This window comes from Chelonia mydas, chromosome 10 (assembly GCF_015237465.2).
Source record: "Chelonia mydas isolate rCheMyd1 chromosome 10, rCheMyd1.pri.v2, whole genome shotgun sequence".
Taxonomy (NCBI): domain Eukaryota; kingdom Metazoa; phylum Chordata; order Testudines; family Cheloniidae; genus Chelonia; species Chelonia mydas.
The window spans coordinates 77078826-77092228 of NC_051250.2; the positions used below are offsets into that span (position 1 = coordinate 77078826).

General features: G+C 46.6%; 1 protein-coding gene across 1 annotated transcript in view; it reads right to left on the reverse strand.

Annotated features, from left to right (window-relative positions):
- Positions 1-1950: 1950 nt before the first annotated feature.
- The window catches only part of IGDCC3 (immunoglobulin superfamily DCC subclass member 3), a 184800-nt gene continuing 173347 nt past the window's right edge, over positions 1951-13403 (reverse strand). Inside the window, exons 10-14 of the mRNA XM_007053528.4 lie at positions 12211-12399; positions 11763-11867; positions 7195-7333; positions 6146-6353; positions 1951-5601 (exon numbers count right to left, since the gene is read on the reverse strand). Of these exons, the coding sequence (XP_007053590.3) occupies positions 5410-5601; positions 6146-6353; positions 7195-7333; positions 11763-11867; positions 12211-12399 (833 nt within the window). The 3' untranslated portion in view covers positions 1951-5409. The remainder of the gene's footprint in view (positions 5602-6145; positions 6354-7194; positions 7334-11762; positions 11868-12210; positions 12400-13403) is intronic.

Below are 13403 nucleotides of genomic sequence, written 5' to 3' on the forward strand. Positions count from 1 at the left end.
TATTCAATCTGAACTTCATTACACACACAGACAATAAAAACAAGAGTTCAAATGAGGGGGTCTGGGTTCTCTTTGATACCAGGTTGTAACTCAATGTACGAGGAAATACATCATCGTTTTCTTTTTTCCTTCCTTCTGGTAGTAAATTGTAAACTAAGTAATACTGATGCTGTGCATGTGGCATGGGGGCTCTGCTTCGTGACATGTCCGGTGAGTGCTGTAAGTGTTAGAGACGGGCCTTAACCAAAATGCCCAGATCTGGAGATCAAGCTTTGAAGTGTTTGAAATCCAGACCTTGCAGTTTGAGCTTTCTCTAACAGGTACTTCAAATCTTAGACGCTGATTCCTGTTTTGATTGAAATAAAAGAGACACATTTATCAAGCCCTTCAAATCACTAACATTAACCCTTTCCTTGGGTTTTCGCCATACACACTGACCGTACTCCTTTAATAAGGCTCCAACATTCCCACCACTCTCGGGTCACCCTGCACCTCCATTCCCCATCACTTTGCCTTTCCAAACACTGGCATAAACTGGCTCCTACAAGGCAAACTCTTCTTCTGTAGCTAGACATCCCCAGCTGATCAATAATAACCTAAATTCAGAAACCACAGGGCCTGAAAGCATAGGTGCTCTGGCTTAAAGCTGTTACACTCTCACTTGCCATCTGCTTAAGAAATTTGGAGGGAGAGGGGGAAAAAAACCTCCCCCAGCATACTGTAAAAGCATGAGCAGCAACCTCTCTGAGGTCATATAGGGGGAGAGCATTTGTGGGTTTGTTCACATACAGATCTGGCCCTTTAAAACCCCTCCAATCCTGCAAAAAACAAAACATAACAAAACCAAAAGACATCATGTAGGAGAAGAAGAATTTTAAAGGGCCAGGACACTTATAAACACTGACTCATATTCGCCACCGGCGCATGTTGCTCAACCTAATTGAGGTCAATGGCATTGCATCTGCTTATGGCATACTGGTCAATCGGACCCTCAGGGAAGCTGCCCCCCTCAGATCTAACTTCATGAGGAGTAAATCTATTTCAGCACAAAGGAAATGGGAGTTATATATTTTTTGCTCGCTGTGCTATATATATTCTGACAATTCTTTTAGTACTCAAATGCCAAAGGGTACAGTTAGTTAAGAGGGGCTGATAAACATGTTTCTGATACATACTGATCTATTCCACAGGTACTGAAGCTGCAGAACTGTTTTTCATTTTTTTTTTAAAAAAAGGCAAGACAATTGATTCTTTACTTAAACGAGTTTCCTTTCCTGATTCCTTTCCACTTTCAAAGAAAAGTGAAATTGTCACCTTTGATTCAACACCGTGTATAAAAATACTTTACAAATAAACTTCTTAAAAACACATGCCTGTGAAACGGCTGGCCTGGATGTTTAGAGTTGTGGATTGGGTTTTCTTCAGCATCGCCATACAGATGTTTCAATGCCACCAGACTGCTTGACCACTTGCACTGAGGTAGGTCACCAGCAACATGCACCGATTGACCACACTACATTCTAAGGGCTTCGGACATGAGGTCTACAACAGATACCACCAACAATAGCCTAAAGATAAGCTGGCAGGAGGAATTTCTCCATGCCTGTTGTCACAATGCCACGTTAAGAGCACGGTGATCCTGTCACTATACATGCTGGTGCCGTATAAACTGGTATGACCAATTTTGGAGCAGGTGGGGACACTGACAACTAGTTCTGCGGCACTGTGCAAACTGCGGCTGTGGACACTTAGGCCTGGTCTACACTGGGGGGGAGGGGAGGATCGATCTAAGTTACACAACTTCAGCTACGTGAATAACATAGTTGAAGTCGACGTACTTAGATCTACTTACCTGGTGGAGTACCGGAGTTGACGGGAGAGCGCTCGGCGGTCGATTTATCGCGTCTAGACTAGATGCGATAAATCGACCCCCGCTGGATCGATCGCTGCCCGTCGATCCAGCTGGTAATGTAGACAAGCCCTTAGAACTGTCTCTTTTTCCCACCCTTCCAAATTGAATTAGGTCTTTACCATTCAAAACAGCATGTGGCTAAGAAAATAGAATCTTTAATGGCCTGGAGTGCTGATACCTTCTATTTCATAATAAAGCGTAATTAATGTAGAATTTGATACTTTAAGGCAATCTAAAAAAAAAAAAAAGACTGAAATAAGTGGGTCCCTACATTGCTAACTCTGGGCCAGACTCTGGCCTCATTTCCATCTTGTGAAACTCTAATGGAGCTCCACTGGCTGGAAAGCTGCTCAAAACACAGCCCAGTGCAGTCTTTTGAGCTGCTTGAGAGACAACCATAATTGTCCCCAATTGCTCTCTTGGTTCTTTAATGCCTTGATGAAATAGTATTAATTTCCTAACCTCCTATTAAAAAGCCGCTGCACGTCCAAGTGATACATCCATCCCTGCTGGAGGCTCTCCTTATGACCATTCCCTTAAGCCTTTTTTAATACTACATCCAGCGTGGACGCACCCAACAACTGCCTTTGAACAGTGCGGGCCTTCCCTTTCCTGGTGAAAAGAAGCAGTTTTTAAAAGGCTTCTTGCTTTACGAGTTGCGCATCAGACAAGGGCAAAGAGGTTTTTCATGATAAAGAAAAGTGTGTTTCCAGACTACGGTGCACACAAACTTGCTGTTGGGCAGCAACTCAAGTATATATTAACATGTGCACCCAGTCACAGGTCTCTTCCTCCTGGGATCCCATCAGCTGAACAGCAGAGAATGTGATGACCATCTAACGGTGAAAGAGCGTAGGCGGAATGGTGAGGTGCAGGCACTGAGGTGCATGCGCCAGCCTGTACTCTCCGTTAGCTGAGTGCGTCCCCACTAATGATAATGAGCCAATTCAGCCTCAGCGCAAGTGAGGACAACTGAGTTGAAGTCAATGGTGCCAAGTCTGGCTTTGACCCATTGGGATTAAACTAGCCTAGTTCAGGGCAGAATCAGACATTTAGGGCTTGTCTACATTGACCGGGGGATCGACAAGTGGCGATCGATGCATCGGCGGTCGATTAAGCGGGTCTAGTGAAGACCCGCTAAATCGACCGCCGATCGCTTTCCCGTCGACTCCTGTACTCCACCGGATCGAGAAGAGTAGGGGGAGTCGACGGGAGAATGTCTCCCGTCGACATCGCGTAGTGTGGACCCCACAGTCAACAGATATAAGCTAGGTTGATTTGAGTTACGCTATTCACGTAACTCAAATTGCATAGCTTAGATCGAATTTCCCCTGTAGGGTAGACAAGGCCTTAGTCACTTGTTTAGACCTTCAGAATATGGCCTTTCTCAGACACAGCTCTCACTGAAGCTAATGGGAGTCTGACTGACTAAAGACTGAGTAAAGGATCTCAGATTTTGTCCTCTCTGCTTTAAATATATATACACATGTTGCCTCTTACTGTATTTTTTCCATTTTTTTTTTCCTATAGTAATAAAAAATTTCCCCCTTTCCTTTCAAAACAACCAATGTTCTTCCCAGTGAGGTGTCAATGAAATAGTCTGGTGGCCCTCCACCACACCAGGCACTCTTTCCACTCAGAAAGGTGGCATATTAGGCAGCTCATCCAGCTGTACCTTTGAACATTCTGATGTGCTTTTAAATACTAAGTATTCAGAAGTCTCCAGTTTTAGCGGGTTTTTCTTTTAAAAGTAAGATGTAATACACCATGGCTGAAAAGAAATAAAGCTAATGAAGAAAATGCATCTTTTAGAAATATGTATTTAGCCAAAAAAGGGGGGGGGGGGGGAAGGAGCCAGAATATGCTTTTCTTTCACAAAGCACTTCCCTGAGGCATTTAACACATGACAGAGGATGTGTCAGTGACAATCAGGCACCTCCTTGGATGTGTGAGGAATGAGGTTGAAAGGCCAAGTGTCTCCAGTATCCAACAAGTGCCATTATCTCAGCTGGGAGCGTGTTATTCCACGTAGCCAATGGTAGAGCCTGAGGGTTCTGAGTAAAGATGGGAACGTGCATAAGGGTAGGTGCTGTAGTTCTAACCTATCTGGCTGATGTCCCATAATCTGTCAGACTGGAACTCTGATTAGACAAACTGGTTATTCCCTGGGGGCTGATCCTGCCTGGAGCTGAGCACTCTGATCCTGATTCAGCAAAAGACGCATGCTTAGTTCTTGACTACGCATTGACGTAGTTGGATCAAAACCAGACTGCTTACTTTCTTGTAGGATCAAGCCCACAATCCTTAGAAAACGGGGGGGTTCACTGGTTTGAAGGAGCAATTGGGAACAGCTCACCTGTACTGCAGGGTCCAGTTTGGCCCTAATGTGGCAGGCGAAGACTCTCTTTAGGTTACTGGTGGTGGTATACCTGCTATAGCTCTAACAGTCATTAAAGTAGAACAATCATATAAAACTCCAACACACAAAACCGAACACAAGCACTATGACTTGGCTAAATGTAAAGCTTTTAACACTAACGAAATGTCACCACAATCGGGACTTAACGCAAACACACTGCCCTTTCGTTTGTCTTTGAACAGGTTTCATTGGAGCAGAGCAGAACAGTCAGATGGAGGAGGAGCAGGTCTGACGACACAAACGAAAGAACTTCTATATAAAACTTGAGGTAGAACATTGCTTTCAAGGTTTGGAAGTGCTTTACATCAGAATGACGACGACACAAAAAAAGGACAACACCATGGCAGATATGGAGCATGACTTCTGAGGTAGTACCAAGCTTATGCAGACCAACTTGTTTTGAAAACAAAGGAAGACACAGATATTTGCTGCTTCCCCGAAGACATTCATTCCGGTTGAGGTAGGTTCTGAGTCTACTCGGGATGTTTGTCCAAGTCTTTCAGTAGCCCTCATGCAGGCCTCATTTTTTTTTCTTATTTATATTCAATCATCAAAAAAGCATCCTGAGAAATAGAGAAAGTGTACAAAACCATCAAATCCATGGAGAGGTGGCCTTTCCCGGCCTGAATTTTTGGAGTCAAGTTAGAAGGATTCATCTTAATCCAGTCATCGTGAAATAAAAAGTAGATCACAAAGTAGTCCTAAAGCCGCTAATGGGGAACATGGGCTGGGATGCCAAGGGAACAAGGCTCCGCCATATTCCATCATTGATGGAGACTGGAGAATTGGTAAAGTCTGTTACCTAGCAGCCATGGGAAAAACAATTATGACCAGTCTTGATAATGCAATTGTAGGAAGAAATGCACAGAGAGGCCTGAGACAGGTCAGGAAGATAAACTTCATAGAGCTTCAAAAAAGCTGTATATCAATATAAAAGAAATAATAAAGCAAAAACAAAAACAAAAATCAGACTGTAGAAATCTTAAATTGACCTGAGATTGACGAATCATTGTAAAGACATCACCAGACATGGAAATGGTTCTTGGTGAGTCCTACAAGAGGCTTAAAGACTTGGCAATTATCCTTCATTGGTGGGACTATGTTTCAAAGCTGGGACTTCCTGGCTAAAGTTGTGTAGTGGTCCACCCTGATCATCAGGAGCCAGACTTTTGGCTTGGGGATCGAGCTGTTCTTCTATAATGCTGAATTCATCCAGTGGAAGTGTAGATATCTGAGTCTCATCATGTGAGTCAGGTGGGACGTGATCTGGCTGAGAGGAGAAAAAACATGCCATTACAAAGACAATAATTGTTGCATTTGGCTATCACTACCAAGATGCTGGGCTTCTTAGAAATGACATGGTTCATCCAGGAACGAATATGCACATCTTACATAGACGTCCTTAACATCTACAGTTTAATTCTACCCCATGTGCCAGGAATAAGGACTGTTTGTGGCGACCACTATGAAGTTGTACATTCGTAACCAACCCCCTTTGGGCTGACAATGGGGTTCAAACTTGAGACTGTCAGCACTAAACGCAGGAGCCTCTGTCACTTGTGATAAAATAATAATTCCTCTAGCTAGCAGCTGTAGTAGACTCTTAACCTCTTATATGAACTAGCCACTACTGGGGAACAAAGACACTCCCAGTGTGGAATGGATTAAACATTAGTGCTTAGCGGATCTATATTTTCAGTGGATGGAAGGGAATTAAGCGTATATATCTCTCCAAACATCAAGGGAAGAGGAGTGTGTTTGAAAGGAGAGAGTGTCTGTAAATCCCACGATTAATGTCAAGGCAGGACCCTTACCATTATTCCCTTATCCTGTTGATCCTGGGAAGGCAATGCTAGAAACAACCTTTCCAGCTCGTTCATCTCCAGTGGCTTCCCATTCATGTCCAGGTCGTCCCTCTCCCTCCGAGCAGCTCCGTTCAGAACCAGGCCTGTGGCATTCCTCTGACTCCTCGGGATCTGGGGGGTTGACAGCTGTTCCTGGACGTTTTTACACATCAGCAGTCTGGAAAACCGAGGGGGGAGGAAACTGAAAGTGCAGCACCTCCCAGCATTGCATGCAGCCCCTTTATGTGAGCCTGGGCACACCTCGCCGTTCACATCTTACAGCCAATTCTCTGCTCATACATAGCCTCCCAAAACAGGAGCTAGACTCAAGACAAGCCAGCCAACAGAGTCACAGCTCTAGTCTTTGTCTCCGCCTCTCCTTCCCCAGACACCCGAAACCCCCTCCACACTTATCGGTGCGCCATGTTCTCTCGCTCCTCCTTATAACCCATTTCTCTGACACAGCTTTCAAAGCAGATCTCCCTGCGGATGTGTCCACCCTGTGTGCCCCCTAGCTGTTGCCCCAGGTCGGGTATTTAGTGCAACTGTCTTTTAATACGTTTTGTAGGGGCGAGGTGCTGGCCTGACATCAAAGGCCTCTTGCTGGATGTGGCCGCACAGCTCTGCTTACGATCAAGTGAGCGCCCGCAACTCCTGTGCACTTCAGGTCTAAACCAAGACCCTTTGGAGCCAATAAAAAGACTCCTATTGACTTAACTGGTCTTTGATCAGAGCCTAGGCAAGCGATTACTGTACCAGCGACAGCGTTATACAATCCCACGTGGAGGGGCACAATCACCAGTGGAAGGAGAAGTGGACCCTGCAATCACAAGTGGGACCACGGCCTGGCCGGTGGACTCACAAACGGGAGGTGGCCCATGAGACATTCGTGCTACTGCAATGCGGTTGAGTCTGAGAACACTTCAAACAGCTTGAGAACCACCGGGGCAAAGCAAACGGCACAATACAAGTAGACAGAGTATGAGCGTCACTCGGCCCGTGTGGGGAGAGAACCGTACCTTCCTCTGTAGCCAAACATGAGGAACAGGACACAGAATATAATGCACGTGACTCCAATGTGGATCCCAATGATGATCCCCGTGGTGGAGGTCTTATTATTTTGCTCATCTTTCATGCAGTCACACGGGGGATTCAACACTGTGAGGAGAAGCAGTGAAAAGGGAGTTAGTCCCTGGGGTTTTAGCCGCCTAGTGCTTCCGATCCTAGACACATGAGCGCCGCAGCATGAGCTGGGGTGGGAAGCCCAGCATCAGGCCATGTTCTTGAGTAGCTCAGAGGCTAATAGTTGTAGAAGGAAGGAGGAGACATCTCCCCAGCTTTCAGCCTGGAGGTTTAAGCCCCCATCGGGGGAGGGGAGGGCAGAGCACTCCACCCCACTCTCTGCCAGTCAGCGGAGAAGGGGCCTGGTAGGGCAGGGAGGAGGCAGCTGCCGTCACAGCCTCCTGTGACGAGGGGGCTGGCTCTGTCCCCCCTGCTATCAGGACCTGGCACAGCTCCCTCCCCATGGCCCCCCAGGCTGAGAAGGCAGAGCAGGGGGAGCCCAGCTGGGGACGGTGGGGGGCTGAGCCAGCTCCAGGGAAGAGACTGATCCCAGTCCAGCAGCAGCTCCTCCTTGCCCCCTCCCCCGCCCCGAAGGAGGTTCAGATATGGGAGAGGGGAGCCGGGGTGGGGAAAACAGATGTGGAAGGTGCTTCAGGGGAAGAAGCTCTAGAAGCAGTGGCCTGGAGGGGAGGACAAGGGTTGGGTGGGAGAGGGGAGGGCTGAGGAGTGTTGGGGGAAGGGAAGGCTTGGGTAGGGGTGTTGGAGGGGAGGAGGGGGGTGTTTGGTGGGTGGGGTGTTTGAGGCAGGGGAAGGGGGTGTTTGAGGGAGGGGAAGGGTGGGGGGTGTTTGTTAGGAGGTGGGAGGAGTGGAGGAGAGTTTGGGAGAGGGGAGGGCGTTGTGGAGGAGGGATGCGTGGGGGAGAGGGAGGTTTGCAAGGGGCAGGGAGGGAAGGAATGTTTGGGGGGCAGGAGGGGCCTCACTGTACTGAGGGGGTGCCTCCCCACAGCTTTGCTGGCAAAGCGACTCCCTTGCTCTCCTTAACATCCCGTTACGGCAGTGGCCACAGTGGGGGAGCTCTGCTGGCTGCCCTCAGAGCTGGATTCCAGGCTGTGACCAGCAGGACCCTGCCGGTGCAGGCTCTTTGCCCTGGACCCGGCTCCCCACAGCCCGTCTGGTGGCTCTTTAGGACTTGGCGTAAGATGTGCTCGTTCACCGTGGGGCTCTCTTCTGTTGGGCCCTTAGCCAGAAGGTATTTATCCAGCGCCGGGTGAGGGGCGTGGAGGCAGGGCTGTGGCTCATCTGTGCCAGCTGTTGCTGACAGTCTTTCATGGTAACGTCCCCAGATCAATCAACCGATATCCACGGTAACAGCCAGGGCTAGCACTGGCCAAAGCTTTGGACACTGTCATTTAATGAACGAAATGGGATCAGGCTGCCAAGCGTAACATTTGTTTTACTCAGACTGCAGGTCGATGGCTGCAGCAGGCTGCCAGCTGAACACTCTTACAGACGGATGTTATCCCCTCTCCGTGATCTGTACCTAGAACTGCCATTGGAATAACATCCGAGGGTACTGTCTGAGCCGATGTAACTACAGGCTAAAGCTAGCTGAGGAAAACACAACAGCTCCGCAACAGCTTTCCATGACAGCGAAGCGCTCTCCCCAAATACACCCGCTGTATCGCAGCTAGCTATTTACGGGCCCGCGTCTCCCCCTTTCCCTTTGTGCTGGAGGGGCTAGCAGGGACTTTCAACTGAACTAATTCCTAAGATTTTGCTGCAATCCGGCAGTTCTGCTACACGGTAACAAAAGCTTTCAGCCTAGTCTCCTGAGACAAGCAATTTCCTTTAAAAGTCGAGCCTGCATCTCTGATCTCTAATGCTGTGTTCAGATGAAAAGCGAAAGGATAACATACAATTATTTTGCCTTCCTGCCTGGGGATCTGTAAACTTTGCATTTTCTCTGTGTCAGAGGTATGATGTGAATTACACTGGAGGAAAAAGAAAAGGAGGACTTGTGGCACCTTAGAGACTAACCAATTTATTTGAGCATAAGCTTTCGTGAGCTACAGCTCACTTCACTGGATGCATACAGCCAGAGCAGTTTATAATATCTTATTCAGCGGTATCCCTCAAAACAAAGGCTAAGTATTAGAATGGAGCTGATGGATTTATCTGTACTTCCAGCAGAGATTCATGTTTACTACGTTAATGGTACAGTATGAATAACAATCTATGTTTTGAAGGTATTCCCATTGGAAGTCTGGTTAAAATGACTCCCAAAGCACCAGGGTATTTTTCAACACATACAAGAACACAAAAGGTGTGAGCAATTAAAGATTCCCCCAAGAGGTGAATCCTCTTGCCTCCAGGTAACTATAGCACTGACACACTCAGTCTCTTTCTCTCTTCCTACCAAACACGGATGCCCTCCAAAGAACTAGGTTAAAATTATTTGAAGCCTGATTTTCAGAGGCGCTCTTGCCCACCACTCCAACTGAAATCAATGGAAGCTGCAAATAGCGCCTCTGGACACTGGGCCCAGAGAGGAGTCTAGTCTAGGTGCGGAAGAGCCAGGAGAGTAGAATCATGACAGCAAACGCATCCTTAACTCATCACTGCAGCTCACAAAGCAAAGGCAAACCCACCAGCTGTTCTGAGACCAATTCCCTGCAGTGGGAACAGAATCCTAGTAAGTAGTGAGAGATGGCAAAACCATGTTAGACCAGGGAGGAATCTGCTTCCAAAGCCAAGACAGCCTCCAATGTGAAAATGATAATACAGCTGATCATAACCAAAACTCTATTCACGTCCATTCCTGTGTACCAGCAAGAGGAGCAAAGGACGGGTCAAATCTGGACTTCAGTTCAGGCCCAGATTTGTAAAGGGATTTAGGCATTTCTTCACTCAGCACTGGAAGGACTAGGCAATTTAGACAGTGATTTTGACTTCCGATGAGACGTAGGCTCCTAAATCACTTTTGAAAATGGGACTTAGCATCTAAATCACTCAGGTCTTGCAGCGCTAAGTAGAACAATGTCTAAATACCTTTACAAATCGGAGCCTCCGTTCTTCTGTCAGTTTCAGACAGGCTCTTCCTCATTTTCTTGTTTACAGGAATTTCCTTGTTTGTTTGTTTGGTTTGTTGACAGAGAGAGACTGTCACAGACAAAAGTGTCCCAGATTGTTAACAACCAACCAACCACTCCAGAAACAATGATTCTTTATCTGCTATTCTCACTCACTCTGCAATAAGTTTGTGGAGATGTAGAAAAGCAGGACAACAATGGACTCCTTAAACTACTATAATCAACACAATCTCATCTAATCTGTCTAATGCACCCAACACACTGGTGACTACACCCAGTTCTGGTTCAGTCCGAGCACTAAAACCTGACTTGCTCCCCTGAGTACAATGAAGAGACTGCAAACTTATCTAAATGTAACTAAGGATAGAATTTGGCTCTGAGTCTATTAAGAGCCAGATTCTGACCTCGGATATATGTTCTGGGTTCCCACTGAAGTCAGCTGGAACTGCAAATATACAGAATGAACTCCCAGGATTTAACCCTAAGACTTCTAATGCAATATTGGTGATAAAAACATATGGCCTTTGGGGAAGGGACCATCTTTTGATTCTGTGTTTGTACAGCACCTATCACAACGGGATCCTGGTCCATAAGAGGGGCTCTTAGGTGTTGCAATAATACAAATAATAGAATATCAGGGTTGGAAGGGGCCTCAGGAAGTCATCAAGTCCAACCCCCTACTCAAAACAGGACCAATCCCCAATTTTTGCCCCAGATCCCTAAAAGGCCCCCTCAAGGATTGAACTCACAACCCTGGGTTTAGAGGCCAATGCTCAAACCACCGAGCTATCCCTCCCCCCACTTAAATAAATAACAACATGCTGTCCATGCACGCTGTTGCTTGTGAAAGAGAGAGAGAGCTAGCTGTGTGCACTCTCTAACCTGTCCACCAAACAGCATGCCACATTCTCCATTTGGGGCCCGTACAACCTGAATTTAGAAGACAAACATTACTATTTAGTTACAGGAGTACCGGAAAGTGTGCACATTTTGCTTTGTTTTCTGTAACTAGAGATTAGACGGAACTGAGCTGCCAGATCCAGAACGTTTTCCTTCCTAGCAACACTAATGATCGGTAATTGGTGGTCTGGAGTGTGCTACAGAGTTGGCAGTTCATGCCCATATTATTTCCAGTTGCTTCCTTTAGAAAGAAAGAAGGGGTGATGAATATGTATAAAGATTAAGCAACTGGAATTAACCATATTAGCCACCAGAAGGCACTGCTTCTCCATGCAACCTAGCTTCAAATTTATTTGCTGGGCAGAAAATAAAAAGTGCTTCTTAAAGGTGACGGTTCAGAAGTAGCAACACACAGTGTTGGATGCACTATTAAATTACCTGCATGTTAGTAAGACCTTCCCTGTCTCTGGCTAGATCACTCCTATCCTGTGACGGTTCACATCACGTACGCAAGTTGGCCTGCTTTGGCCTCTTACCTGTTCTTTCAACTGTTTCTCGAAGGGATACAAAGCGGACAGTAGAATTTCCATCCCCGTGCTGGTTATATGCCAGGAGTTTTACTTCATATACCACTGATGGGTCTATTTTAGAAAAGAGACGAGGAGGGCATTTCAGGTTAAAGAGCTTCAGTACACTAATCTTGCTGAGCCTGCACTTGTCACGAAAACAGAGACATTTTACATGCATTGCAAAAGCCAGTCACTGTAAGTATAAGGACCCGAACCTGCTCTCATTTAAATCAGTGGGGCAGGCTGAGGGCCGAAGGGAGGAGTGGAAAACAAACCTTGCTAGGCACTCATGATATATGTTCCCTAGCTGTCGTACATTACTCTAGACATTCTGCTATAATGACAACAACATAAAGGGGAATTTTCTTGCTCAGCAAAGGCACGTAATGCGGCTAAAGCCCTCCTCAGTACTTACCCAAGTGAGTAATGTTATAAGATGTAACGTTGCTGGGCAGGAGCATAGGGCCAGTAAAGTGGGCTAGGTGAACTTTACGGTAGTACAGTTTGAACCCTTCCTGCTGGCCCAGTTTGACGGAGGGTTCCCACACCGCTTGGATGGTGGTGCTGTTAAGAACTTTAATAAAGAGGGACGGCATTGCTGGGACTGAAACAGAGAGAGAGGGAGAGAGGTTTTTCACGACTTGGGTCATGCTTGTGCTCGTCGTAGCCTAAACATAATCGGCCGTGCACAGAAAAATAATGAAATCCCTGCTAGTATTTCATGTTAGCTGTTGAGTCAGGGGGTGTGATAGAAAGATTCATTTGATCGAGAAGATTAGCTGAGGTTAGATCCTGCTTTTATAGTCCTGAATTCCTTCAAGAAGTTGTGTGAGTTTCAAACCGTTTCCTGTTCTCAGCATGGCAGTTCAACAAGCTAGGAGGCTACTTTGTAGAGTCTGTTGCAATTTGATTCTCGGCCCCATCGGGTCAGGTCAGGAATGCAGGAGCATCGGAAGTGCATTTCCAGATTCCCCTCTCCTCCCCCGAGGGCAATGGTAGCCTTTTAGAGTGATTAATCCCTGAGGGAGGGAGAAACCAGAAGGATGGAGTTTGAGACATCAGTCTTAAAGCAGGTTTCAGAGTAGCAGCCGTGTCAGTCTGTATCCGTAAAAAGAAAAGGAGTACTTGTGGCACCCTAGAGACTAACAAATTTATTAGAGCATAAGCATCCGATGAAGTGAGCTGTAGCTCACGAAAGCTTATGCTCTAATAAATTTGTTAGTCTCTAAGGTGCCACAAGTCCTCCACTCCTTTTTAGTCTTAAAGCAATACGTGAAATATGCTGCAACCGGCTGAGCTCTCAGGCTTCCTGCACTGACTTGCAGTTGCTGTTCCAGCAGCGATTGCTAGTCTGGGCTCGGCTCTGCAGTGTGTTTCAGGGGCCATTACACAGAGAGGTTAATAAAGAAGGGAAAGAATCAGGGATCAGAGTGAAAACAAAGCAGTTTCAATCAAGGCAGTAAGTTTCTCTATGTTGCTGCTACCTTGCAACCAGTTTCATCATAATCTTTTTGTAAAGGGATGTACTTACCAGATCTCAAGGATGCGTAAGGTTGGGGGCGGGGGAGATGCAGGACTCCCCTTTCTTACTTTGTTATCCCCACTTAC